Source organism: Aspergillus sclerotioniger (genome assembly GCF_003184525.1).
Source record: "Aspergillus sclerotioniger CBS 115572 chromosome Unknown BO94scaffold_11, whole genome shotgun sequence".
NCBI classification, from domain to species: domain Eukaryota; kingdom Fungi; phylum Ascomycota; class Eurotiomycetes; order Eurotiales; family Aspergillaceae; genus Aspergillus; species Aspergillus sclerotioniger.
The window spans coordinates 242,514-269,292 of record NW_020291001.1 but is presented as its reverse complement, the minus strand read 5'-3'; the positions used below and the strand labels follow the sequence as shown (position 1 = coordinate 269,292).

Genomic DNA, 26,779 nt, shown 5'->3' with positions numbered 1-26,779 from the left:
CCCCCGAAATATCTTTCCCGTCCATGAATACCCTTGATACCGTAGATACCGTAGATACCTGAATTACCACCCAGGCATCAATTTCCATCCCGGCGCAGTAGACGTTATTTCCATCCCTCCCTCCTGGCTCTCCCAATTCCATAGCAACCCGTGTGATATGCTTCGCATCACATTCTTGTGTGACCATCACTGTCGATCTCGTACCCAGTCCGTCCTAGTCCGTTCGATCCATGAGAGGCTGCAGACACGGCAGCACCGCCCTTTCGTCACACAGCCCGCGATTAGGTTCGACGTGCAAAGCGTTTGTGGGAACCAAAGTTTGGTCGGAGATTCATGCTCGGGTGGCTGATCGGATCAGGGGAACCGCGGATGCTTAATGAGACAGCCTCTCGGGATCAGGCAGGGTCGTTGGTTACGCTGGGATGGAATTCGGGGCATTTTCAGGGGGGAGACCGGGGTGGCATCGGTGTGATTCCGCCCGCATCTCGGGGCACGCTGAGGCGCTTTCCCCCCGTACTACCTACCCCCCGGGTAGGGCCGCGGGTGGCCAGCCCGGATCGCAATGGCTTCGGCCGAATTACGCACGAGAGTGGTTGCGAAGGTCGAGGAACGGAGATTGGGTGTCCTACAAAGATGGAAACGGATACGAAAGATTGAAAAGATGGTTCTCTGGTGGCCTGGACATCAGGCGCCAATCGTCTATTACTCCCAAGACACTCTAAGTAATCTAGGTAATTAAGCACTAATACAAAATTTCCGACACAAGGTCAGAGGACAGAATGATAACCCCCATGCAACACCAACCCGAAGCTTTGCATCACTAGCCTGAGTGACCGTTTAGTCACTGCAAGAAGCACCCGAGGGGACGTTCTTGCACTTGGAGCTCTTCTTGCCGCCGGTGACGTTGACACCGCTCCAGGTCCAGTCCGAGCAGCTGCCGGAGCCGCAAAGGATGTAGATGTCGGTGGCGGAGCTCTTGACGGTACCAGTGACCTTCTCGAAGGTGATGCCGTCAACCTTGACACCGTTGGTGGGGGTGCCGGTGGGGCTGCCGTTCTCGTAGTCCTGCTCAACGACGATACCGTACTTGCTGATGCCGGAGAGGGTGATGTCCTCGAACTTGACGTTCTCAACCGTGCCGGATGCGTCGTAGACGGTCTTGATGCGGACACCGTTCTGGGAGTTGACGACCTGGGAGTTGGAGATGGTCACGGTGTTGACGGTGTTGTCGCTGCGGCCGCCGATGGAGCCGATGGAGAGACCGTGGCCACCGGAGCAGTAGCCGTTGGTGAAGGTGATGTGCTCACCGGAGTTGATGGCAAGGCAGTCATCCTGGTTGTAGACGGTGGCACCGTCGATGGTGATGTAGGTACTGGAACCAATGTCGAAGGCATCGGTGTTGTGGCCCTTGCTGGTACCGGCGGAGTTGTCGATGGTCACATCGGTGATGGTCAGGTGGTCAGACTGGATGCTGAAGCCCTGGACGGGGGTGTTGTAGATCTTCAGGCCGGTGATGCTGGACTCGTCGAGCTTGTGGGCCTTGAAGAACTTGGGCTTGGTCTTGCCACCGTTGCTGCCCTTGCTGTCCCACCAGCGGGAACCGTCGCAGTTGATCTTGGCACCGGAGGCCTGCTTGACGGTGATGTCGGTACCGGACATGGAAATCAGGGGACCCTTCCATTCCTTGTAGCCGAAGGTGGTCTCACCCTCGAAGATGACGGTGGTTCCCTTCTTGAGACCAGTCAGGTCGAGGGTCTCACCGGCGGGGACAGCGATGTTGTCGAGGGTAATGGTGGAGCAAGAGGACTTGCCGGACTTGGCGGCGGAGGCCGAGGTGAAGGTGCAGGAGCGCTTCTCGAGCTCGAGAGGAGCAGCAGCGACCAGCGCGGCGCCCATGGTGGCGGCCACGATGGTGTTCTGGAGGAAATGCATGGTGAAGATAAAGAGTGGAACCTGGATCAACCGGGTATGATTAAGGAAGGACAAGTAGAAGTGTGAAAGAGAGAGAAAGAGAGTGTGATGGAGAAGAGAAGAAGGCCATTGAGGGGGGGATGCAGAGGATCTATATGTAGGATTTTGGTCGGTCCCCCTCCTGTCTCCTTTTTTTGTACAGGGTTCCTGTTTTCCGCTTCCTTGTGGACGGCGAGACATCGGCAGTCTGGAGACATGGTGCTGGACCTTGGGAGTTGGATCGGACGATGAACGACGGCGGTTTGAGAGCGAAATGAAGTGGGCTTCTAGACTGGCTGGGAAGCCTGCATCTCGCGTGCCAAGCCGTGCCAAGCTCGCTAAGCTCGATGGGTTCGGTGGAAGCCAGGGTCCGGTGGGGCTCGTTGCCCGAACGGTTTCTAGCGCCCAGCAGGGCATTATTCGCCCCTGCCCCATCAGGGAGTTTTAGGGAGTTTTAGAGAGCTTTAGGCATCCGGGTTTTCCTACTTTCGGTTCCCTCCCGAGACACTTTTGATTATGCGTGCTTGGAACTCTACGGGTTCCTGCTGTCTAGCGGAGGAGCATTCTGATCCTGCCGGAATTCCGCTGTGCTTTTCTCTTCCCACATGGGCCAAAGACGGTATGGCACATGCCACAAGTCCAGAGGGGTTCGGGAGCACCCTTCAGATCGGCAGCACGGTGCGGCAATCCGGCAACCATGGGTCTGCCCTACAGTTCCGAGGCAGATCCGACACAGACGGAGTTTCCTCTCCGAGAAAGATTCACAAATTCACAATTCACAACAAAGTTAGTCCCAAGGACCCATTTCCAGATCAAGACACCTGAAACACACGGGTCCGGCTGTTAGTCTGCATTAGCCAGGGGCTGTCTGACTCTGACAGGTTCTGCACTGCACAGGATGCAAATGCCAAGCTTAACAGATTAACTCGCTCCACCCCATGCTAGCACTGCTAGGCAACGAGCGAGCTCCGCTCCATTAACCACCATCCTCGGCAGAAGCAGTCGGCATTCCCGGAAAACATTCCTCGGAGCTTCGATACCATAACTAATGTCCTAAATTCTAGGTGGTATGGTCAAAAATATCTACATATGATGTCAATGACTAGATGTACGCGATTGCGGTGAGAATGGCAGTTCTCTGTCCAGTGTCCACACCCGGTGGAAACCCTGCTTATCAAGCTTCGACAAGCCTCAATAGGGGAACCAGACTCTGATCGAACCTCTTGGCGCTTGGCACCGGACCCTCGGCCTCAACAAGAGACCGATACGAGAGTCAGGAGTTTCCATGTTCCAACCATGGCTGTAATGGCTTCTTCTCGGCCTCTTCAGTCATTTGAAGTCCATGTACAGCCGATATAGATTGTCCTCATCCTGACCCACCTCAGCAAAATTGAAACGTCCATAAGAGGTATCCTCGAGACGAGGATGGAGTATCACAGGTGCTGTCAGCGGTGAAGCTGTTGATCTATCTTTCGGCAATAAACGGAGTATCTACTGCGCAATGCGTACTCACTACTCCGTGTAGCATCTTTAATTAATCTTATCGTTAGGTTAGACCCTAGCTGGCTAGTCGCGTTCAACAGCCGCTGAGTCAGGCAACTAGGCAAGCCACAATGGATCCCGTTGCACCATCCACGGCATTCCAATTCCTAATCTTACGACAACCATGGAAAGAGCAGTCCGAGCTTAAGCGCCTACTGCCTAACGCCTATCAACTGGACGTCATCCATCGAGCCAGCAGTAGTTGCCTCGGAGTTGCATGTCTGTCCGAAATGACAACCAATTGACTGTGTGAGCTATCACAAGTCAGTCTCATATAGAAACCTCCCATAAATTAGGGATCGAGACATTCAGGTGAGGTTCCTAATATAGACGCTGGATATTGCACTGGGGTACTTCGCTATGCTTTAGGTTCTGAGTGGCATCGGCTCCACTGTCCCCCGCCAGCGTCGCTCAATCCACCTCCTGGAATCAAACGGGAATTGCCCCTTGCGACGGGGTATATCCGGTTATTCGTTGAGTATTCCAGAAGAGTGGCAGACTTCTTATCAAGTACGCTGAAAACACATAGTCCTACATGCGACGACAAAAGATCCAACCCAAGATCCAGCTACAAAGAAAAAGGATTCGAAAAAACGACGACTGAGTAGAAAGTCAGATAGTATCAGAAAAGGAAAAGGACAAAAATACATTTAGCCGAGTGGATCTAAATAATATCCAGGACGAGAAACATTTACCCGTCAATCAGAATTAGATGTCATATTAATCCCGTTTCAATGGACCTCGTATTCGTGCTCCACAAAGGATACACAGACATAAACCTAGCGAATCGACCTACCTATCTTAACTATCTCAATCCAAGTGCACAAAGAAGCCAGTGAACACACATACACACACATGGATATCAAGACACACAGAAAGAGAGAAAGAGAGAACACATACCCCAACCACAGAACAATAAGTACATGCCATAATCATGATCCAGAAAGAAATATATATTTGCCTCCCCCTGCTCACCTCAACTACACATCCAACCCACAACATCAAATTCCACTCCATAACAATGAAACCATAGAATAATCTACGTTTATATATACGGACCAATATAAAAAAGCCAAGAATTGTTTTTCTCGGTCGCACATCCTTAATATCAGTACAAGATACCCAAAAAGTACATTAGTAAAAATAACATACAACGAGGACTCAGCATCATCATCATAATCATCCAGTTATGATTTTTAGGTCTAGTAGAGTATACTAGTTAACTGGCACATAACCAGGGGAAGTAACCGAATTACAGTCTCACGACTTGCCCAACCAGGCCAAAATCTATAATTGGGCGATAGTCAGTTATGTACATTCGTCCAGAGATAAGATATAATGTGATAGTGGTATATTCTTGTCCTATTGAGCAGTATACTAGTACTGGATGGTCAGGATTATATATATATTACTGGGAAGTAGTAGTACTGGTAATAGTAGTACTTGCTTATGGTAACATATAAGGACTGATTACTAGCATCTGGCTATGGTTTTTAGTTGATTTGGTAGGTCGTGAGATGCTTAGAGGTTATTCCGGTTGTACTGTTTTAAGATAGGATGGTAAGAATATATATATGTGTTATGATATGGAACAACGCTTACTACTGTGCTCATTCAATCAGGATCTATGCTGTTGGGTAATAGTTTGTAGGTAGGTGACTTCGTATATGCAATTTCAAAGGGCTCAGCGAAATTAATAATAGTTCTATATAAAAAAACAACAACCTCCAACCCTCTTATCTACCTACCAGTTGTAGAAACATTCTCCTTACTAGGTAAACCCCTCCCTCGTCGAAAGGGCAACATCAGCCGGAACCCGAGACAAGCTCAGCATCACCTCCCGTTCAACAGCCTCACTATTAGTACTACTCCCTTCCGCTGGCCCAATAATAGAATGACTTCTACTCTCCAGATCCGCCCGAAACTGATTATTCATTCACATGTCCCACCGCCTCTTTCTTCTCGGAAGTTTTAATCCATGCGAAGTTTTTCCACCGATATTCCGCAAGTCTACCCCAGGCGCGTTCCCTACAAAGTGGCCAACACTCCACTGCATGCACTTCATAGAATTTACGTTGGACGGTTTGTAGTGGACGGCCTGGTTCTCGAGACCAGGTGCGGGATTGCGGGAGATAGGAAAAGAATCGGTCATAGGTGGCTTCGTACTCTTCGTGGGTTATTTCTCGGATGTCGGCTGTGGTCTATATTTGATGTTAGATAAACTGGGTGGGTATAGATGGAGTGGTTTGTTGGTTGGTTGGTAGGTTAATTGGGATTTAACGTTTGAAAAATCCACTGGTCTCATGTTGCCCGCAGCAAGAACAGTTCATGTGGATGGGTGTTTCTGTGGAAGGTGGGACGGGACGTAATAGTTTAGGATATCGGCCATGATGATATAACAACCGTCGCAGATGAACATCTGTTCGGCTTTGGGTCTGGGGTTGTCCCTAGATGTGTGGGGATTTTGAGTATTATTTATGAGATGTGGTGACTTGAGTGATTGCGGAGGATTACATGTTGGAACTAGAGTACTGATTTAATTGTTTTGTTGTTTGGGATCTGCGATGCTAATTCAAATAGATAGAGCGATAGAGTACTATTAGTGATGAGCGTGAGCCAAAACTCAAGAAGCTATGATCAGAGAGAAGTAAAGCTTTCCGGTTGGCTATTTATGTATCACGAGAGTGACTGACAAGCTCCGAGATAGCGGATCTCCATCCCGATGAGGGATCCCGTGCGGGGTTGGCAGCATCGGACCCTGAATCTGTCCAGCTACATGCCTTAGGACTTCTTATTCCTCAAGTGGCTAATGGGAATTGATGGAGGTGGGAATATGGTTCTTAATCTTGTCATGCCATACCTTGTGCCTATATCCGCCTCATCCCAGGACACCAACACTTCTGTAAATGACATGACTTGGAAACACTCAAGTATACATAAAAAAACAGCCATTCCATCCCCCACAGTCAACACCCTTCAAGAAGCTGTCATATTCCCTAGTGGCGAAGAACCCAAACTCACCCTCCCAGATGATCCTACCAGGTCATGACCCTGTAGGTCATTTCAGAATCTAATGGTTTACAAACCAAACGACCACGCCGAAAAGTGAAGACTTTCCGTCCGGGAAAAAGTACTTTTTTCCGGATCAGAGAGTAGAGGGTGCCCAATAGTGCAGAACCATCGGTCGGAGGTTTCAAGTAGATATGAGGGCGGTATGTGCAGTAATATCGGTATACAGAAATCTGAACCTCCCACGATGTCGATGCAGGCTGGTAAATTAGCATTCGTCTCCAGCTTGCTTCCGGCCGGAGGTACACGTCGATTTGCTGAGGAACAAGCTTTGATCTGAGAGATTTAGACAGGAAGGGGTACGACAGGGTGGAGAAATCCCTCCGGAGGAATATCTGAGACCAGAGTCTCTCCAGGTACGGATTGTTGTGGCGAGGCAGCCCGATAGAGCCCTGGTATGGCTTGAAGAACAATATCGTCTGAAGACGATCGGAGTGCAGAATGACACGGTTCCAGAAGCGACACACTCGCATGGCGGAGATGAGCAGCGTGTGAGGGTCAATTTTGAGGAGGATGGCTTCTAGCAGCTCCGCGATGAAGAAGAGTGGGCTGGGGGGCATGGTTGCGCGGGGTTCTGAAGATATTCGACGATGGGAGGGAGGTCTAGTGTGAGTGTTGAATGATGAGTGAACAGACAGACCATTAGAAAGTTGACTGTGAGGACTACTCCAGTCGAAGTCGAGAGCAGTCTTCGAATTCTGTGGTCCCCGGCTTTGGTATCCGGGAAAAGAACAACCCTGACGAGATCACTACGAGTCTACCGGAACATCACAACACTACCTGTCGAAGCTAACGAAATGCTTGGTATTGGTTGGGAACTATCAGGGCTTATTTTATTTTCGTATCCATTACATACTAGACATGGGTTAGTCGGATCCACCACAGACTGACGCGCAAGAACATACCGGTTGACAGGGCTGAGACCCAAGATGCGCATACCGTTGTGCAGCACCTGGCGGGCAGACTCGTACAGAGCCATACGGGCCTTCTTGGTCTCGGGCTCGCTGCCCACCACCTTGAGCACGTCATAGCTCGAGCTCAGCACGTGGGTCATGCGGAACAGGTAGGTCAAGATGGTGGTCGGCTCCAGAGTCTTGGTGGTGTTGAGCAGCACGTCGGGCCACTGGGCCAGCAGACGAGCAAGATCGGTGGCGTGGGTCTCCGTCAGCAGCTCCAGGTTGGCGGTGTCGAGCTCCTCAACGTTCAGGCCGGACTTGCGGACAATGGAGCAGAGACGGGCGTGGGCGTATTGCAGGTAAGGACCGGTGTCACCCTCGAACGAGGTCATGGCCTCCAGGTTGAAGTCGTAGCCGTTGATACTAAAAACCTATTAGCAGATCCCAGAGGACGATCGGGAAGAAATACATACCGCTTGCCAGTCATGTCCTGCACCATGACGGACGACATACCCAGGATGTCGGCCGTGCGCTCAGGGTCGGCAACCTGCTCGTACTTCTCGGTGTTCTTCTTCATGACCTCGTGCATCTTGTCACGGACATCCGCGAGGATGTCATCTAAGAACTTGACAGTACCCTTACGGGTGCTCATGCCGCGGACCATACCGAAGTTAATGTGCTGGCACCGCTTGGCCAGCTCCTTGTGGCCCATGAGCTCGGTGATCTTGAACAGCTGAGCCAAGTGGAGATCCTGCTGCGCGGCAACAACGTAGATCATCTTGTCGAACTTGTAAGCCTCGTCACGCTCGAGGATGGCTCCGATGTCACGGGTCAGGTAGAGGGGAGTGCCGTCCTTGCGGATGATGATGGCCTTTCCAAGCTTCTTAGCACCGTGCTTCGTGAAGTCGACGATAACGGCGCCCTCGGACTCCTCGGACACACCGGCCTTCTCCATGGTCTCATAAGCGGAGGTCATGCTCTCCTGCTTGATCTGGGACTCTCCAGAGTAGACGTCAAAGTCGATGTTCAGGCGAGCATAAGTCTGCCTGTACTTCTCGATACTGAGCTCACGGAACCGGCGCCACAGAGCGAGAGCATCCTGGCTGCCGTCCTCCATGCTCTTGAAGTAACGACGAGCGTTCTCATCCTCACTAACATCAACGAGCTTGGCCAGCTCCTTCTCAAGCTCGGCGACGTCCTCACCCGCCTCCTTCTTCGTCTTGATCTGCTCCTTGAGCTCCTTAATGGGGCCGTCCTGCTGAGAAACGATGTTGTTGATCTTGACATAGACATTGAACAGGTGGTTGATAGGGTCCTTGGTCAGCTCCTCCTCGCTGCCGAACATCTTGAAGCCGTTGGCAAGCAGACCATACTGCTTACCCCAGTCACCGAGGTAGTTCATCTTGACGACGTCCCATCCCATGACAGTGTAGAGGTTGGCAAGGAAACCTCCGATGATGGTACTGCGCAGATGACCAGCATGGAAGGGCTTGGCAATGTTGGGCGACGAGAACTCAACGATGATCTTCTTGCGACCCTGGGAGGCGTCGGTGGGGTCGCGCAGACCCTGGTTACCGTTGGTACCGAAGGCAGCCTTCTCCTTCAGAATCCGGCTGATGACGGTGGAGGTGAGACGCTGGGGCCTGAAGAAGAACTGCAGGTGGGCACCGAAGGGAACAGGGGGGAGGATGAGGTCGGACTCGGGGAACTTTTCGGCGAGTTCCTTGCACAGCTCCTGGGGGTTCTTCTTAATCTGAAGAGAGGGGACCTACAAGACACCATTCTACGTTAGCGGGGGTGCACAAGATGCCAGCCTGGGTGGCATATAAAATTGATTCCATTGTTTTTTTGAAGGCATACCGGCAACACCAAGTCACCCTTGTCCAACGAGTTCGTCCATGCGATGCGGGCGAAGATCTTCTCAGCATCGATACCGGTGGCTTCGGCCAGCTTCTCGGCAATGTGCTCTCTGTAGATGTCGACGGGGTTCAAGGAGGGGAAGCAGTTGGGGAACTTGGAGGTCTCGGAGGTAGACTGGATGGTTAGCCCCTCGATGGAGACAGCGAGGTCGGCGGCGGACGTCATGGCGGCAGCTGGATTCTGATAAAGCGTCGCAGTGGAAAAAGACGAGCGCCAGGGATTTAATTGAGGGGAAAAGAGAGCACCGCGGTGGCAGGAAAAGCGGCTATTTTGTGGACAGTATGACTGGACAGTCTGGAAAATGGCGTTGGAAAATCGCCGGGCCCCGCTTACCAGATGACGACCCATAAATGGAGGGGAATCTCAGCTTTGGAGGGGAACTTTTTTTTCTCTGGCTTCGCCTCCATTCGGCAATCGCCCATACTGCCCGGGCGGTCAGCTCGTTGACTCATTGGATGGCACATGACCTAGTATCATCTGATCACTACCAGCCCTGACCCTCAACCCTATCTGCCAATGACTTTCATGTGAGGGTCATGTGACGGTTACCTCTTCGGGATGGGTCAACAGTCCTGACGTCACTCTCTGCACCGCCAGCAATCCGTCCAACATGACTTTCCTCCTCCCACGACGTCGTGTTCAATCCCAACCCACCATGTTGTATCATCACCAATGCCCCCGTGACAATGGATAGTCGTCGCCAGGCAGCCCTATCCAAATCCATCCAACTCGCCCTGTTTCGCGACCCAGCGACATTTCGCAAGACTCTCATCGGACGGATCCTGGCCTTCTTCAGCATCTTCTACATCAAGCTCTTCCGCTACGGCAGCCATCTGTTCCGGCGACTACGCAGTGAAGTATGGGAGATCAATGAGGATGAATACAAGGCGAGCTTCCGGAATGAGAAGAAGACCGTCCCGTTGAAGCCAATGGGCGATCTCGGTCTGTCAGGATCGGTATTACCCCTTCACAACGGTCATCCCCCTAGTGCATGGTCACTGACATCCGAAAGACCTTCTTCAGGACCTTCAATGGCAAGTTTCTCGTGAAGAGCCTCCCCAGACACTTTGAACATTCCTTCTTCCGCGACGATCTGCTCGAGCCGTACTACGAATACATGAGCGCGCATGCCAATTCCCTACTAGTATGGATCACCGACTACGTATATGCGCCGTACCGGACCATCGGAAGTCTCCTAGGCAGCACGCCGGCCCATCACATCATCATGGACAATATGCTGTACGGGAAGGATGACGACCCGGCCGCTGATAAATGGGAGACCTACGACCTAAAACCGATCGATTATTTCTACCCTGAGCGGGACTTGGTACCCGATCCGCTAGTTAGCGAAGACACGCTGCGCAAGATTGCCGACCAATTTGGTGACAAGATCCGCCTGACTCGCGAGCAACATGAGTTCCTAAAACAAGTCTTGGAAGCAGACACGGAGTTTCTCCAATCGTCTAATGCAGTTGATTACTCGCTGTTCTTAGTGCGGTTTCCGGCCTCCTCAGAGCCCGGCATTGTTGGCAGGGAAAATCCTTGGCGCGTCGGTCTGACGTCCGCCGATGGCAAATGGAAGTATCGTGCTGTGGTGCTGGATTTTTTCTGGGGTAGACACAAGCTGCATGCCCAGGCCATGACGGGAATGATCCAGACCTTTAACGTCGTTGGACGCCAGGGGCCCATGACGATTACGACGACGGCCGACGAATACCGACAGAAATTCCTGGCTATGGTGGATTCGTTGATTGAAGTACAGCAGTCTGACTAGACTTAATAATGTCACAATACCTAATGAAGAACCTGGCGCAAGACACGCTAATCGATATTCTCAAGTGACATGTCGCTTCCTAGATGAATTCTTGGTCTTCTCGCATTGACTCATAACACCGTATATCAAGCACCCAATGACCAATGGTCAGCCCTCACGGGCTTTTCTATCGACGATCTATCAATTCCCCGAAACTGTGGTGCAGAGACAGTCTCTGTCGTCCACACTCCAACTCAAAAACGCTTGACGTTGCTTTAGAAGCAGAAGACCTGGTCCTCGAGCTTGCTGACGGGACGGGCCTTGGTGTATCCGAGAGACTCGGTGGCCTTCTTCATGGCGCTAACCATGGGGGGAGGACCGCAGAGCAGGATCTTGATGTCACTGGCGGGGGCAGGGAGACGCTCCTATACGGCTGATTAGTGAAATTTCCAGACAGCATCAGGACTCAACGAACCTTGATCATGTCAGGAGTGACGAAACCGACACCGCCAGTCCAGCCCTCCGGAGGGTTGTTGAGGACGTAGTAGATGCGGAATCCGTCGTCATCCTTGGCCAGGGCTTCGAGTTCCTCCTTGAGCAGAATATCATCGGGGTTGACATTGGCAAAGATCAGGTCCACCTGGGTGGTGTCGTTGCCGCCGTTACGGGGACGGTTGCGGATGATGGCCTTGACAACCTGGAGCATGGGGGTGATACCAGTACCACCGGCGATCATACCGATGTGACGGCACATGTTGGGAGTGTACACCATGGCACCCTTGGGGCCACGAACCTTCATGGTCTGACCGACCTGGAGGGTGGTCAAGTACTTGGAAATGTTACCCTGGGGGTAGGCCTTGACGAGGAGATCGAAGTAGCCGGCCTCATTGTCGGAAGAGATGGGAGTGTAGGAGCGCACAACCTCCTTGGGCTGACCCTCAATGGTGGCGGCGAGAGAGATGTGCTGACCGATGGGCAGACCCAGGATGTCGGTGGGACGGGGCAGGGCGAAACGGTAGATGGTCACATTGTGGGAGATTTCATTCTTCTCCTTCAGGGTGAAGTGCTGGAACTCGCCGGGGTTGAGGACCTTTCTGGGCTCTGGAAAATGAAATGTCAGATTATGGGCCAGTCATACGATGAAGAATCCGGTACGCACTGTTGCTGAACAGCTTGTAGCCCACCAAGACAGCGGCGAGAGCGACAGCAAAGGGAGTCAATTCCTGCTTGAACAGGAAAGTTCCGGCGATGAAGAGGGCCGAGGGGATAAAGGCCCCGGTGATGTTCTCGGGGGAGAAAGTACTGTGGATTGCGACAGCTTTTTGTTAGCCGCCAGTCAATGGCCTTGGATGGGGCGGAATGCGCGCATACCTCATGTTGACGAGGGCTCCAGCGACCCCTAGTGAATTGACCCCTAGAGAAATAAATGAAAGAACCAAAAAGAAAAAGAAAAGAGGAGGGAGGGGAGAGAGAGGGAGGGAAGAAGAGGAGAAAGAGGAGAGACGAGGCGGAAAGTGAGGAGACCGACTCGGGTTTTGTGACGGTAATTTCGGACCCGGTCACGGGAAGACACTCCCGATCGGGTCACAGTCCGGCTTATCGATAAGTTCTGTTGAGATCATTCACTAGTACTAGATAGATAATATAGTGCTATATATTAGCAGATAAATATTAATTATCTACAGGTCGTTAAAGGAATAATGACATACTAGCATGTCATCCATCCTACATACTCTCCCATATGCAGAGAGACACCCTCAACTCCAAGCCAACTAACTCACCACTCCCTTTTCAAGCGCGGAATTCAGCCCCGTTGGGGATGGCTTTCTGGGGTAAAGATTCCCGCCTCCCTTCTAAAGATTGGGCCTCTCTGAACTTTTCCCTATCTCGACAAAGAATTCCGATCCTGTGGAGCCCTCCCTACGATCCCTAAGCACCTAATTCCGTACTCTGCCTACCTACACTCTATCCACCCATTCTCTACCAACGACAGCCATGACGCCCGAGGAACCCCCAGCCTTCAACCTGACCGAGGTGGATCGTCAGGTCCTGGCACAGACCGACGACGAGTTCATCCTTCATGACTGGGAGGATCTGAAAGCCATCATCGGTAGGTTATTCCATCTACCTACACACCATCTACATACCGAAGACGTCAGAAAGGCACCCTGCCTACCTCTTTACCCCTCACATCATCCTTCCCTTTCCCCCTCCCCGCCCTTCTCTTCTCTTCTCTTCTCTCCCTCCGTCCATCCATCTACCCGATAGTTCCGCATTCCTCTTCTCCCCTCCATGCCCACAAACTACTAAGTATAATAAATAAACCAGCACGCAACGATCTCGGCATCCTTAAACGCAAACCCTCCGATCTAACCCGGTACCTGGCCTGGTCCCACGAAACCAAGTTGAAGTACGGTACTATCACCAACTACATCTGTCAGCATCGACTGGGTTGGATTCCCCAACCCTCGCCCCCAACCTCTACCACCAGCACCGCTAGCACTAGCACCACCCCTTCTATCCCCTCTACCCCCTCCTCTTCCACCGGCACCACCGGCACCCCCTCCAGCACAACAGAAACCCCCCCATCATTCCCCTATCTCAACCCCACCCCCTTTGCCCACCCCCACGACTACAAAATCCTCCGCAATGACTGGCCTTACGGCATGACGCCCGGAATCTCTCACCTGGTGGTGTGGCTTCGGACGCCTGTAGCCACGAAACCCGAGAACGGGGATGTGACGGATGAATCGAGGGCGTTGATAGAGGCGTTTGTGCAGAGGACGTTTGTGGAGAGGTTGGCGAGGGAGGAAGCTGATGGGGAGGGGGCGAAGGAAAGGGCGAAGGATCAAGTGCTTTGGTTTAAGAATTGGACGGCGTTGCAAAGTGTAAGGAGTTTGGAACATATTCATGTGTTGGTTAGGGATGTGCCGGAGAGGATTTTGGTGGAGTGGACGGGGGAGGACGTGCCGAGGCATTAATATTATTTAGATTTATTGGGGTTGAGGGGAGGGGGGTGAGAGTAGAGGCATTACAGTGATCAGGATCAGATAACGTCCATAAAACACAAGACATAAGATGGGAATCTCGAATCAACGATCTTAGGGTACAAAAAAAAAAAAAGAATCATAACAACACAAAGGCCCTTAAATACGCCTGCTCCCCATCCCGTTCATTACTCAGGTAACAAGCAAGTCTCATGACTTCTGCTCTTCCACAAACTTCAATGCCTCTTCGCGCGACACCACGTCGATCGTACTGGCTTTCTGGCGGAAACTGACTCCGTAGCACTTCTCCGCCACATGCAACATCTCCGGCCGGAAGGTCGTGCAGATGAACTGGCCGTTGGTCGAGTCGGAGATCGACTTGAGCATCTGCGCAACCGCGGTTCGGTATTGGGCGTCCAGGTTGGCATCGATCTCGTCGAACAGGTAGAATGGCGCGGGATCGCACGCTTGGATGGCAAACACCAAGGCAAGGGCGCAAAGACCTAGGAATGGGTTAGTAGGGTGGTTCAAGGCTCCGGATGAAGATATCACTCACTCTTTTGCCCTCCACTGAGCTGCTGGATGCGTTGCTGTTCATCGTGTTTGCTGTTGAAGCTGACGCTGATTCCAACTCCAACGTAGTTCTCAACGCTTTCGCGGGTCTCTTCGTCCTCGGACTCAAGCTCGTCTCCCTGTCGAAGGGCACGGTCCGTCTTACGCTGGATGATCAGGCGTCCACGGCCAGCGGGGACGAGCTTCTCGAAGACGTTGGCAAACTCGCGGGAGACCTGCTTGAAGGTTCGCTCAATTGCCTCATCCTTGCGCTGATCAAGCACATTGATAAGATCCTCGATGGATTTCTCCGAAGCCTCAAGTTCTTCCCTTCGGCTCGTCAGGGTCTCTCGCTGCTTGGTGAAACTGTTGTACTGTTCAAAGGCCTTCTTGTTGACATGAGAGTACTTTTTGAGACCCTCGTTGACTTTGTGGAGCTTCTTGACAACAGCGTTCGAGTCGGTGTTCTTGTACTTCGTGAAAGCCTCGTCTGGGAGGACTCCCAGGTCACGGATATTGGCTGCACATTCGGCGGCTTGCTTTGTCAACGCAGCCTTCTTCTGCATGCTCTTTTCCATGCGCCGCTGGTGCTTCTCAATCGACTTGGCCAGTTCTTCCAGCTCTCGTCGGGTCTCCGCGTTCCTCTGCTGGAGGTCGCCCACACGGCCATTGGCTTGCTCGATGGAGTCATCGACCTGCTGGAGACGCTGACCCAGTTTCTCCAGCGCCTTGTGGAGGCGCTTCATCTCCCGCTGTGTCTCCTTTAGGTTGCCTACTTTGTCGTCGTCTGCCATGTCAATGTCCTGACTGACAAGTTGGTCAAGGCGCGGGTTCAAGTTCTCCCGCAATTCCACCTCAAGGACGGACTTCCTCGCTTCCAGCTCACTGCGTTGGCTGGAAAGCTCCTGGTACTGTCGCCGGAGATCTTGGGCAGTGTTGTTAAGAGTCTCTAAGCGTGCCTCTTCCTCGTTGCTCAACGCTTTCTGGAATGTCGAGGACAGTTCCCCCTCAAAGGCGCTGACTTGATCGGTCAACGCTGCCAGGTTGCTCTCAATGTTGCGAATCGCTCGCCGCTTGGCTTCGAGATCGTCGTTCTTCTTCTGAAGAAGATCGCGCTTGGCCCTCAGCTCTTGTCGCATAGGCCCACTGCTGTTTTGCACCTGGTGTCTTTGTTGCTCCAACTTTTGCAGCTCGCCAACGGATCTCGTGATGAGCTGGTCCAGCTTTTCGAGCTCCTTTCTGATGTCAATTCCACGGTTCTTCTTAGATTCATACTCATCCCTCCATCTCGTCAGGTTCTTCACCGCGTCGAGACGTGACTGTCGCGAATCGTGGAAACCACCAGTAAGGGCACCTCTCTTGTCCGACCGATCGCCCTCCGGGGTAATCGCATTCACTCCATGGCTCCGGGCGTACTGCGAAGCGACCTGCAGGTTCGGACAGATGATGGTTTTGCCAAACACGTGGTTGAATGCCTTCTCGTACTTGCCGTCATACTGAAGCTTCTCAATCATGGGAATCGTATCACTCGCTCGAGGCATGTTGATCGGCTTGGATCGCAGTCTGTTCAAAGGCATGAAAGTGACTCTGCCCGCCTTCTCGTGCTGGAGGATCTCAAGCACCTTGGTAGCGGTCTCGTCCGTGTCGACCACATAGTGGAACAGACTTTGACCCGCTGTGACTTCGACGGATGTCCGGTACCTGTCGCTGACTTCAAATAGTTCAGCGAGCGTACCATATACACCTTCCAGGTTGTGCTGGCGCTTGATTCTCCGGACGGCTGCAATGCCCCGGCTCGTGTTGTGGTCCATCATCTGAGACAGATTGCGCTCAGCACGCTCCACTTCATTGGAAGCATTCGACAGGATCGAATCCAGCTTCGCTTCTTCCCTCCAGAGCTCCCTAACACATCGTCAGTTACATATTCACCACATAGCATATATAAAGATCGACTGGCTCGAGCGCAGATATATGGTGTACATACTTCCTCTGGTCCATCAACCGGTCTCTTTCATCCTTTGCAGCCTGGACTTGCTGCTCGACAGAGTGAATGGTGTCGCCTCTGCCATCGATCTGCTTGCGCAAGCGTTCGGTCTCCGGCTCCAAAAGGGCAATCTCGTTTTCGATGTCCTTGATGTCCTCTTGGGTCTGTGCCATCACACCCTGTACATTAGAGATAGAGGCGTAGTTGTCCCTAATCTCTGCTTGCAGCCACTTGTCGCGCTCGCTCTTGTTTCTAAAACGAGAGTTCCGACCCTGCTTGGCATATAGCCGTTGGCGTGCAGTCTCTGCTTCCGTGAGCTGCGTCTTGACTGCATCTTCCTGTCCTTTGGCGGCATTGAACTGAGGCATAAGTTCCTGCAGTTCCGTTTCGCGTTCTTGAATCGCACTCTGGACCGCCTTCAGATCTTCATCACGGCGCCATTTTGAGGCTTGAGCGGCGACTTGATTGTCCGAGAGCGACTTGGCTTGCAGTTCAACCTGCGCAAGGGTCTTGGAGGCTTCACGGCGTTCATCCTCCAGCTGGGCTTTATCGACCTTCAAAAACTCAATCTGCTGCTTGCATTCCGCAATCTCGGCATCGATCTGGGCCATTTCCTTCTCTCCTTGGATGAAACGATCACGGTTGAGATCTGTATCCTCAACACCCGTCTGCCTCTGTTCCTCAAGACTGTCCAGGAAACTGGAAATCTCTTGTTGCTCGCGAGAGTAGATTGTATATTCCAAGCATCGGCGCTCCTTGTCCTTATCCTGGTAGTTCCGTAACTCGTCCTTCTCCTCTTCCAGTTCGGCAAGACGCTCGTTGATAAAGTCCAAAAGTTCGTCAATCTTGGTTCGCTTGTTGTTCGTTTCGTGCATGATCTTCAACGACTCCGCGCGGCGCGCTTCATATACCTGCGTTCCCGCAACCTCCTTCAACAGGTTCAAACGCTCGGAGTCCTTCATGTTGGTCAAAGCCGTCACTCGACCCTGCGGCACAATGTAGTAGGGGTTCGATCGCGAGAAACCGGCGGACTCGAGCAAGTTCATCACATCGGACTTGGTTGCATTCTTGCGGTCAAGGGTGTATTCATCCTTCTTCAAACCAATGGTCCGGCGAAGGACCACTTCCGGCTTGCCAGTAGGGAACCGATCGTCCGAGTTGTCAAATATAATCTCAACGTAGGCCGACATCACAGCAGACCCCGAACCTTCCTATGCATTTGTCAGTCTAAACGGAGGGGCTTTGCGGCGGGATACACACGTGAAGAAGGGCCTGTCGTTCCTCCCGACCCAGGTGGGTGTAGGCATCGCTGAGAACGAAGCGAATGGCCGCGAAGAAGTTACTCTTTCCGGAACCATTGCGACCAACGATAACATTGTGTTTCGGAGAGAACGGCTCGATCACGGTCTGGTCTTTGTAGCTATAAGGCGATTACGGTCAGTCACTATGCGCAAGCCGCTCTATACTCGGGCGCAACCCACCTTTTAAAGCCTTGTATGATGATCTGTTTAACGTACATCTTGACGAGGCACGCGCGACACGATGGATCAGGGTAATCACAACAACAGCCAAGTCATCACGCGCCCGGGGCGGGAAAATATCAGGAGCCTAGGCCCTGACTGAAGTGAGCAGGGCGGCGAGGTGATAAACGACGCACGGAAGTTGTTGGGGTCGACGCTTGACATGCGACGAAGCTGACCTGGAGCCACGCGTAGGCGATCCGGCCCAGTTCTTGCACGCGTTGGGAGCCGCGGGGTTCTGCCGGGCGGTGAGAGCCCCCGATGGGCCCGCACCCAAAGGTACCCATTTTTTTCAATCATTTGTTCGCTCGCTCTTCTGCACACACGACGCTACCAACCATCAATTTAGCCATGGCAGCTTCAACCGCTGATGCGCAAGCCTCGGGCTTGGCAGATGGTCAGGATCCGATGCACACCTACATCCCCAACCAAGGTTATGTGAACCCAGACGGCTCGCTCCCCGCCATGGCGGGGCAAGACTCTGCGGCGCAGGAAAACCAAGAGGATGACGATGACTACTACGATGATATCTTCGAGGAAGACCTCGACGAGGAGGACTTCAACTCATCCAACCCCTCCGATCTCACGAAATCCTACAACCGCCAACGCAAAACGAATGAGTTGGCTGCCGACCCCAATGCTCCCAAATGGACGTACCCGAAGACCAACATACAGAAACCGGCTGTTAACACTCGCGCCTCGGTGGACGATCAGGTCAAGTCTTTGACGAAGCATGCGGGCAAGATTAAGCTTGATGATATGCAATCAGGGCTGGCGACCCGGGGTGATCGTGGTGGTGACAGGGCCGACCGCGCCACCTCCGAGCAGGTGCTGGATCCCCGCACACGTATGATCCTGCTGCAAATGATCAACCGCGAGATTGTCTCCGAGATTCACGGATGTTTGTCGACGGGTAAAGAGGCCAACGTCTACTACTCGATTTCGTACCCTGAGAATGAGGACACCCCCCTGCACCGCGCCATCAAAGTCTACAAGACGAGCATCCTGGTCTTCAAGGATCGCGACAAGTACGTGACTGGTGAATTCCGTTTCAGACAAGGATACAGCAAGAGCAACAACCGGGCGATGGTAAAGCTGTGGGCAGAGAAGGAGATGCGTAACTTGCGCAGAATCCATGCGGCCGGCATCCCGTGCCCCGAACCCATCCATCTGCGCCTCCACGTCCTGGTCATGGGCTTCGTAGGAAACTCGAAAGGTATCGCCGCTCCCCGACTTAAGGACGTCGAATTCAATGTTCCCGAGCCGGAGGCCAAATGGCGCGAGATCTACATGGAGCTGCTCGGCTACATGCGCGTGATGTATCAAACTTGCCATCTGGTCCACGCCGATTTGAGTGAATACAACATGCTCTACCACAAGAACAAGCTCCACATCATCGATGTCAGTCAGAGTGTGGAGCACGATCACCCCCGCAGTTTGGAATTCCTGCGTATGGACATTAAGAACATCAACGACTTCTTCCGCCGGAAGAATGTCGACATCCTTAGCGAACGGGCCGTCTTCGAATTCATCATTTCTCCCGACGGCCCGACCACAGTCACCCCGGCCGAACCGATGCTCGAGGCCGTCGAGCATCTCTTCGCCACCCGCGCCGAGAAGGGCGATGACGACGTCGACGCCGCTGTGTTCCGTCAACAGTACATTCCCCAAACACTGGAGCAGGTGTACGATGTCGAGCGTGACGCTGAGCAGGTCCGCGCCGGCAAGGGTGCCGACCTTGTTTACCAGAACCTTCTCGCAGGCGGGAAGCCTTCTACGCGTGACGATGACGAGGAAGGCTCCGAGGCCGGCTCCGACGTCAGCGGCGGCGTGTCAGTGGAAGGCTCCGACTCAGAAGAGCAAGGCGACCAGGACCCATTCGCGAAGAAAGCACCCCGCGGCAAGCGTTTCGAAGACAAGGACGAGAAGCGCGACCACAAACAAAAGGTCAAGGAAGAGAAGCGGGAGAAGCGCGCCAACAAAATGCCGAAGCACATGAAGAAACGCCTGGTCTCTTCTTCCTCGAAAAAGAAGAAATGATCCATCTCACTTTGATACCTGCTTCCACTTTCGCTTTGAAGATCACATCTTGGATTATTTGGGCTATGGGAAAAACAAAAGTTGGTTCGGATGCGCACGATCTCATGATGTTTTATGACCGGGTTGCGTTGCTTGCTTGATTGGGTATTATGGTTGGTTGGTTGGATGCATATGCATATTTTACATGAGCATATAGACCTGCATATGTAGGAGTGGGAAATGCGAGAAACTTGCATGAAACCGAAGATAGTACTAAGTAGTACTGTGTTTCTTAGACCTTGTGGTTCTATTGGTACGAAATGGAACAGGTTCGTGCTTTGGAAGACTGCTATCGCTATCCGAAAATATATTTTTGTAGTCTGAGTAATGAGGGCACCGGTAGGAGTCAACAACTGAAATATTTTTATACCGGAAATACAATCTAGTATATCCTTTGCCGTAATGGTGAATCAAGGAGAATAATAACAAATGACCACTTCACAGTCCACTGACCTATCAGAGCTCTCTTTGATCCTCATCCCAGGCCATAACCTACCACCATGATGGACATTCCATTAGCACTTACATCCTGAGCAAGTCATGGAGATCCGCTGGAGTATGTGTCCAATGGGTTTTGTCCACCCTATACGGTATTGAGGTATGACCGGGTATTGGACAGGACTTGGCCTGAATGTGAGTTCATCATCTAGGTCATCCATTATACTATATCATGACCGCCAAAAAAATTTCGCGGTTCCAACATATAACCTGAAGTTGATGAGGTTTCCAATCATCACAAATGCTACGTGGCCTGTCTGCTCCTGGCCTTGAGTCGATTGAGAGCCCCTTCGACAACCGATTTGGGTAGGTTAGGAATAACTTCGCCTTCCTCGGTGTTGTCCCCTGCAGGGGCTGTTTGTGTCTCTTGGGGTTCAGCAGCTGGCTGATCTTGTCCATCCGGCTGCCCTGCAGTCACCCCCTTAAGGTTGCCGCCGGATATGCGTCGAAATTCTATACGCATTGGCTCACGGCCAATGCCAGGCCAGATGTCAGACGGCAGATAGTCGCCTTGCTCAACCCGGAATGTTTCACGGGCATTGACATCTTCTTCATACAGCTGGTCCAGTTTGTGTTTAGCGTCGCGGAGCACCTTCTCCACGCGATGCCGCACATGCCTTCGGCGTGCCACCTCCAGAATTAGGCCGTCGTAGGCCTCCAAAAACCCATCATACAGGGAGTTAAGATCGGAGAGGTCCGCTAACCCACCGTTGATACAGTCGTGCTCTTCGTTCCAAACGCGAGTAAAATTATGTGCATGAGCAATATACTCAGGTAAACGAGCAGACGCAAGAGATGATAGATGCTTGAACACGCCTGTTGTGGCATTGTAGACGGATAGAAGGATATCGCGTTGAGACAAGACACTCTCCAAAACAGATTCCATGTCGCCAATGCGATCCTGGATTTCCATTACCACATCCTCTGCCTCCGCTGCATCCTTGATCAAGACATTTACCATTTCCTGATAGTCCGATTCACTCAAAGGATCGAGGGGAGCGTTCAGATTGGCATTAATGCCTTCTTCGAGGTTGGGCACTCCAGGGCCACTGACAGTGACCGCAGCGGGCATATCGCCAGTGATGGATTGCGCGGCAGCTCCACCGCCTTCAGTATGTTTAACAGCAGTTACACAAAGATCGAAGTGGCGGACCAAGGACTCTAGTAAATTGGCCATTTCTTGCGCATGCATCTCCAATGAATGCAACATGGGCGGCATCGATGACAGCGAAGGCATCGAGTTAGATGTGGATGAAGAAGAGGAGGCCGACGATCGAGAAGAAGCTAATTTGGTAGCTTCCCGATAAGTACCCAAGGCCTTTTTGATGGACTCGAGTTCATCGTCAAAAGAGAAATTGGAGGAGTCTAGTTCCGCCTGTGCAGCATTGGTACGATCAATCGCGTTCTTCAAGGATGCATGGAGTTCCTCCACACCCCGTTCATCAACAAAATCATGTAAGCTTTTGGGCTCTTCTCCATCAGGACGGAAAGAGGAGTGGACAATGGTCTCTCTTAATAGATCGAGGGTCTTTCTTAATTGGGCGTCGGCCGTGTCGAGGCTTTTCAGCACGCCGGCAAACTCGGATCGACCCCTGAGTGAAACCTCCTCGACCTCAGACCGGACACTGTACAGAAGCCGTAGCTGATTATTGAGACCACGCCGGAGAAAGCCCGTCCGTGCGGAAATCACGACACTCTCTTCCAGTGTGGAGCGAGCAGATGTGACAATCTCATTGGCACGCCAAACGTGATTGATGGATGACAAAGATCGTTTCGCCGCAACCAGGTGTGAGATAAGGGCTTCCAGCTGAGGCAGTGAGCTCCCGGGTTCCTCCATCGGTTCGCCAGGGGCCGAGGCAGCACTAGAAACCGATGAGGATTCGGACTCCGACATTCTCGATAAGGGGTCGGCGGAATTGGTGCTGATAGTAAACTATAGAAAAGGAAGGAACGCTGTCGTGATAACCTGACAGAATGATCCAATGCCCAATGAGACACCAGAGGGCGGATATCGAGGGCGGTTCATTCGATAGCCGGAAGGAGTAAGTTTCAAAGCAACGTTACAGGAGCAATGTCGTGAAAAGTCATAAATTTAGCGTGTAATCACCTCATGGAGACCGTACACAGTATTGGTTATGGGACCCGATCCTCCTCAGTGTTTTGATTTCATCAATTCCTCCGTTTCACGTGCGATCGACGAAGTCCTGCTAAAAAAAGGATATGGCGGTGAGTTTTCAGGCGACTGGTCAACAGGCCTAGTAATGTAACAGCTGTGTAAGTCTTTGTATACCGTGCGTCTTGTCTTACCACCTGCAGCAGCAAACAAGGAAGGCTGCAGAGGAAGAAGGATGGGATATGAGAGGGGGAGTACCGAGCACTGGCCTGGTAGGGTGCGTTGGTCCTCCACTGCCTCTTCAGTGGAACATGATACGGGACTGGACGGGATCGGGGGGCAATGCCATCCCAGGATTGGAGGCCAAGATGGGTATCGAAATACCTGGACGGAGCAACTGGGCCTCGCAGCAGGGTCTAGAAGGACAGAGGCCTGCAAATAATGCGGGAGAAGGGAAAGGTGACGATAGAGGATGGAGCTAGGCAGGCGAGACGTTAGCGTGCCCGACGGCCATTGAGGGTCGGTTCGAGGTGCAGCTCGACCCCAGGCAGACTACTGAGAGCCAAGCGACAATCTTCTGGAGAAGAGGTGCCTTGAGTGACTGAGTCAGAGTCGGGGGATCCGCAATCGGTCCCGGCGATGGCGACAGACGGCAATAGTTCGCGGTGGTGGTGGTGATGATCGCTGGGAGTACGGAGTAGTGCCCGGGGAATGTGAATGTTGCGAAGGCGGCTTCCGATGGCGCCATCGCTCACACGTGACGCGACCCAATGGGCGCCGTAGCACGAGACGGTTTACTGCCTTTGCGTGATCACTTTGCCTCTCGACTATCTCTTTTTTTGTTTTCTTCATTGCGGAGCATACATATACGCCGTCTCGCCCTGGCGCGGATCTTGAATTTTGGCTGGCCCAGCATCAAGCTCCGATTGTTTTAAATTGTTCCTTCACCTACCTACCTACTATCATTCACGATCTACGAAGTGCCTTTTAGTTGCGACCGTCTCCCGCTATCCGTCTCCCCGTCCTCCGCCCCTCTCTTTGGCCAACCTACTCAACCCTCCTTCCCCTCCTCCCAAGGGTCCTCACGAGACAACTATTTCATCATCATATCCTCCGCATCTCTGCGACCAGCCTACAGATTTTGAAAGAATTGCCCGAAGCCAACCAGGCTTGTCCTGTCGTCACCAACTGCTTCGCCTGAGGGTAGCCGAGGCCACGCTAGCGGGCGAGTAGCGGGCGCTGCGGTACCAAGGCACAACTTCGGCCTGCCGCCGCGTGTTGAACTCAACCAATTCTTCATTCAGCGCGATGGAAAGCACACAGGCCAAGGAGGATATGGCAGTGTCCGCATCCCCGTCCTTTACGTCGATCTTTGGTGGTTCAGCCGAGGCCGTGGAGGAGATCGATGCCGATGCCGCGCATAGTCAACTGCAGCCCCACAGCCACAGCAACGTAACAGCAACTTCGGCGAAGCTGGTGGGCAAAAGTGTCGCCCCTTTCCTCGCCAAACACGTCCCCGACCAATACGCCCCCTTGGGATCGCAAAATCGAGATCCTGCCGAACTGAGCAGCGCCAATTCCCGCTATTGCTATCGACATAGGCCAGACCGCAAGTGTCGACGGCAGGCCGACGAACCTTCCATGGACAAATTGCAGCGGGTAGGTACCTCTTGGAGTGGCCTTCTCATGGATAATGCCAGGCAGACCCTGGGTGCCACTATTTGTCGGGGACTAACGGGCTTTCCACAGGAGTTGGAATCGCTCCCTCAGAGCGACCAGCAGGGCATTGCGCATGTCTGGTCGCTCTTCTCCGCCGCTCCAGCGAAGCACCGAAAACTCATACTTCAGGGGATCATGGCCCAATGCTGCTTCCCTCAGCTCTCGTTCATCTCTACCACTGTTCGCGACCTGATCCGAATTGATTTCATTGCCGCCCTTCCCCCAGAGATCTCATTCAAAATTCTTTGCTACCTGGACACCACCTCGCTTTGCAAAGCCGCGCAGGTTTCGCGACGTTGGCGGGCTTTGGCGGATGATGATGTGGTTTGGCATCGGATGTGTGAGCAGCACATTCACCGCAAGTGCAAGAAATGTGGCTGGGGCCTTCCTCTTCTAGACCGTAAGAGGTTACGCGAATCCAAGCGCGAGATCGAACTACGCGCCTCAACATGGGACATGAAAGGACCGTCACCGAGCCCGACTCCTGCGCTCACCGAGGGTGCGTCGCCCGCGATCGAGAGCTCGACCGGCGCCAAGCGGAAGCCTGAGCCAAGCGACGAGGAAACTACCATGATCAAGCGCCAGTGTCAGTCACTAGGTTGGCGCTCGGATGCCAGCGAGGATTATTTTAAAACCCGGTACAGACCTTGGAAAGAGGTATACAAAGATCGTTTCAAAGTGGGCACGAACTGGAAGTATGGCCGCTGCTCCATCCAAACATTCAAGGGTCACACCAATGGCGTGATGTGTCTGCAGTTTGAGGACAATATCCTGGCCACCGGATCCTATGATGCCACGATCAAGATTTGGGACACCGAAACGGGGCAAGAGCTCCGCACTCTTCGGGGACACGAGTCGGGAATCCGCTGCCTGCAGTTTGACGACACCAAGTTGATTAGCGGCAGTATGGATCGCAGTCTGAAGGTGTGGAACTGGCGCACTGGCGAGTGTATCTCGACTTATACTGGTCACCGTGGTGGTGTGATCGGGCTGCATTTCGACGCTAGCATTCTTGCTTCCGCGTCGGTTGACAAGACCGTAAAGATCTGGAACTTTGAGGACAAGTCGACATGTCTCTTGCGCGGCCACACTGACTGGGTCAACGCTGTCCGGGTGGATACGGCCTCTCGCACAGTGTTTTCGGCCTCGGACGACTGTACCGCTCGGCTCTGGGATTTGGAGACCAAGACCTGCATCCGGACGTTCCATGGGCATGTGGGACAGGTTCAACAAGTGATTCCTCTGCCCCGGGAGTTTGAATTTGAAGACCATGATGTGGAGTGTGAGAATGACAACCTCAGTACGGTTTCGGGTGATACCGAGCCTCCCTCTCTCCAGGCAACACTTGGTCTGGAGTCGAACGCGGTGATGTCTCAAAACTCGCCTTTCGGTCCATCATTCGAGGCCGGTCGCCCGTCACCCCCTCGCTACATTGTGACCAGTGCGTTGGACTCGACGATCCGCCTGTGGGAGACTAGCACCGGCCGATGCTTGCGTACATTCTTTGGCCACCTGGAGGGGGTCTGGGCCCTGGGGGCAGATACGCTCCGTATTGTGTCTGGCGCCGAAGATCGGATGGTCAAGATCTGGGATCCCCGGACCGGAAAGTGTGAGCGGACGTTTACGGGACATTCCGGGCCTGTGACGTGCATTGGGCTTGGTGACAGTCGGTTTGCTACTGGAAGCGAGGACTGCGAAGTGCGCATGTACAGCTTCCAGAGTTAGAAATGGTTCGCTCTAAAACTGCTGGCCTGTTTAATGTGTTTCTCATGATGGATATCCTTTAATAGCGAGTTTTCTTTTGGGCTGGGAGGGTCATGAATGGCATGGTGTTGATCGGGTATTATGGGTTGTCTGGTGTTGTGAGTTGAAAACTGTACTTTAAAACAGAATACTAATTTGCCTCAAACTTTATATCCTTTCTTTGCAGCATTGGTAGTTGTACGTCACCTTCCCCCTCGGCTTTCTTCTGGTAACTATAAGCCTCTATCGTTCCGTGAGTCAGCGGCTGGTGAGTCGACTCTACTCAACCATGGTTCCACCCAGCAGAAGTATACCTCGCCAATCTATACCACTACACATCACCGCATATGAGATCATATATAGCACATTTTAGCTATGGTGTCGACCTGGATGACGCTGGAGAGGATAAGATTATGGCGAGAATGACTCCCATTTCCTTTAATAGGACATGAAT

At 52.6% G+C, this 26,779-nt stretch overlaps 9 protein-coding genes across 9 annotated transcripts; 4 read left to right on the top strand and 5 right to left on the bottom strand.

Moving 5' to 3' along the window:
* Window positions 1–668: 668 nt before the first annotated feature.
* BO94DRAFT_534204 (glycoside hydrolase family 28 protein) lies at window positions 669–2,201 on the bottom strand. The gene has a single exon (XM_025611487.1). It carries the CDS (start codon window positions 1,930–1,932, stop codon window positions 838–840), a length of 1,095 nt encoding a protein of 364 aa, XP_025468345.1. The 5' UTR covers window positions 1,933–2,201; the 3' UTR covers window positions 669–837.
* A 5,208-nt stretch (window positions 2,202–7,409) lies between these two features.
* Window positions 7,410–9,542, bottom strand: BO94DRAFT_545428 (arginine--tRNA ligase; the record flags this gene model as incomplete). The annotated part of the gene is made up of 4 exons (XM_025613237.1): window positions 7,410–7,416; window positions 7,467–7,880; window positions 7,931–9,225; window positions 9,318–9,542. 4 exons carry the CDS (start codon window positions 9,540–9,542, stop codon window positions 7,410–7,412), a joined length of 1,941 nt encoding a protein of 646 aa, XP_025468344.1.
* A 355-nt stretch (window positions 9,543–9,897) lies between these two features.
* Window positions 9,898–11,483, top strand: BO94DRAFT_534201 (phosphatidylinositol phosphate kinase family protein; the record flags this gene model as incomplete). Its single annotated transcript, XM_025611486.1, has 2 exons — window positions 9,898–10,333; window positions 10,390–11,483. Coding segments are annotated over exons 1-2 (1,028 nt in total), but the record flags the coding sequence as incomplete, so codon positions are not given.
* On the bottom strand, window positions 11,406–12,506 carry BO94DRAFT_545426 (cytochrome b5 reductase family protein; the record flags this gene model as incomplete). The annotated part of the gene is made up of 4 exons (XM_025613236.1): window positions 11,406–11,555; window positions 11,606–12,231; window positions 12,290–12,432; window positions 12,502–12,506. The coding sequence occupies 4 exons, from the start codon at window positions 12,504–12,506 to the stop codon at window positions 11,406–11,408; spliced, it is 924 nt and encodes a 307-aa protein (XP_025468342.1).
* Window positions 12,507–12,838: 332 nt separating this feature from the next.
* On the top strand, window positions 12,839–14,222 carry BO94DRAFT_534198 (GIG1 family protein). Its single transcript, XM_025611485.1, has 2 exons — window positions 12,839–13,240; window positions 13,459–14,222. The coding sequence occupies exons 1-2, from the start codon at window positions 13,126–13,128 to the stop codon at window positions 14,109–14,111; spliced, it is 768 nt and encodes a 255-aa protein (XP_025468341.1). The 5' UTR covers window positions 12,839–13,125; the 3' UTR covers window positions 14,112–14,222.
* On the bottom strand, window positions 14,073–18,337 carry BO94DRAFT_534197 (chromosome segregation protein SMC). Its single transcript, XM_025611484.1, has 5 exons — window positions 18,135–18,337; window positions 17,914–18,073; window positions 16,654–17,864; window positions 14,674–16,571; window positions 14,073–14,620 (listed from the first exon to the last, which is right to left on the bottom strand). The coding sequence occupies exons 1-5, from the start codon at window positions 18,170–18,172 to the stop codon at window positions 14,328–14,330; spliced, it is 3,600 nt and encodes a 1,199-aa protein (XP_025468340.1). The 5' UTR covers window positions 18,173–18,337; the 3' UTR covers window positions 14,073–14,327.
* Window positions 18,338–18,494: 157 nt separating this feature from the next.
* On the top strand, window positions 18,495–20,575 carry BO94DRAFT_534196 (serine/threonine-protein kinase RIO1). Its single transcript, XM_025611483.1, has one exon. It carries the CDS (start codon window positions 18,525–18,527, stop codon window positions 20,211–20,213), a length of 1,689 nt encoding a protein of 562 aa, XP_025468339.1. The 5' UTR covers window positions 18,495–18,524; the 3' UTR covers window positions 20,214–20,575.
* A 28-nt stretch (window positions 20,576–20,603) lies between these two features.
* On the bottom strand, window positions 20,604–22,942 carry BO94DRAFT_35166 (autophagy-related protein 17). The gene has a single exon (XM_025607107.1). The coding sequence runs from the start codon at window positions 22,642–22,644 to the stop codon at window positions 20,995–20,997; it is 1,650 nt and encodes a 549-aa protein (XP_025468338.1). The 5' UTR covers window positions 22,645–22,942; the 3' UTR covers window positions 20,604–20,994.
* A 762-nt stretch (window positions 22,943–23,704) lies between these two features.
* On the top strand, window positions 23,705–26,488 carry BO94DRAFT_534193 (F-box/WD repeat-containing protein). Its single transcript, XM_025611482.1, has 2 exons — window positions 23,705–24,522; window positions 24,613–26,488. Exons 1-2 carry the CDS (start codon window positions 24,172–24,174, stop codon window positions 26,305–26,307), a joined length of 2,046 nt encoding a protein of 681 aa, XP_025468337.1. The 5' UTR covers window positions 23,705–24,171; the 3' UTR covers window positions 26,308–26,488.
* Window positions 26,489–26,779: the final 291 nt, after the last annotated feature.

Excerpts from the sequence above, each read along its gene's own strand:
- BO94DRAFT_534204 (XM_025611487.1), bottom strand. The coding sequence starts at position 1,932 with ATGCATTTCCTCCAGAACACCATCGTGGCCGCCACCATGGGCGCCGCG.
- BO94DRAFT_534198 (XM_025611485.1), top strand. The coding sequence starts at position 13,126 with ATGACGCCCGAGGAACCCCCAGCCTTCAACCTGACCGAGGTGGATCGT. Across the intron at positions 13,241-13,458 it reads GGATCTGAAAGCCATCATCG|CACGCAACGATCTCGGCATC; the intron begins GTAGGTTATTCC and ends TAAATAAACCAG.
- BO94DRAFT_534197 (XM_025611484.1), bottom strand. The coding sequence starts at position 18,172 with ATGTACGTTAAACAGATCATCATACAAGGCTTTAAAAG. Across the intron at positions 18,074-18,134 it reads ATCATACAAGGCTTTAAAAG|CTACAAAGACCAGACCGTGA; the intron begins GTGGGTTGCGCC and ends ATCGCCTTATAG. Across the intron at positions 14,621-14,673 it reads GCTCAGTGGAGGGCAAAAGA|GTCTTTGCGCCCTTGCCTTG; the intron begins GTGAGTGATATC and ends ACCCATTCCTAG.
- BO94DRAFT_534196 (XM_025611483.1), top strand. The coding sequence starts at position 18,525 with ATGGCAGCTTCAACCGCTGATGCGCAAGCCTCGGGCTTGGCAGATGGT.
- BO94DRAFT_35166 (XM_025607107.1), bottom strand. The coding sequence starts at position 22,644 with ATGTCGGAGTCCGAATCCTCATCGGTTTCTAGTGCTGCCTCGGCCCCT.
- BO94DRAFT_534193 (XM_025611482.1), top strand. The coding sequence starts at position 24,172 with ATGGAAAGCACACAGGCCAAGGAGGATATGGCAGTGTCCGCATCCCCG. Across the intron at positions 24,523-24,612 it reads CCATGGACAAATTGCAGCGG|GAGTTGGAATCGCTCCCTCA; the intron begins GTAGGTACCTCT and ends GGCTTTCCACAG.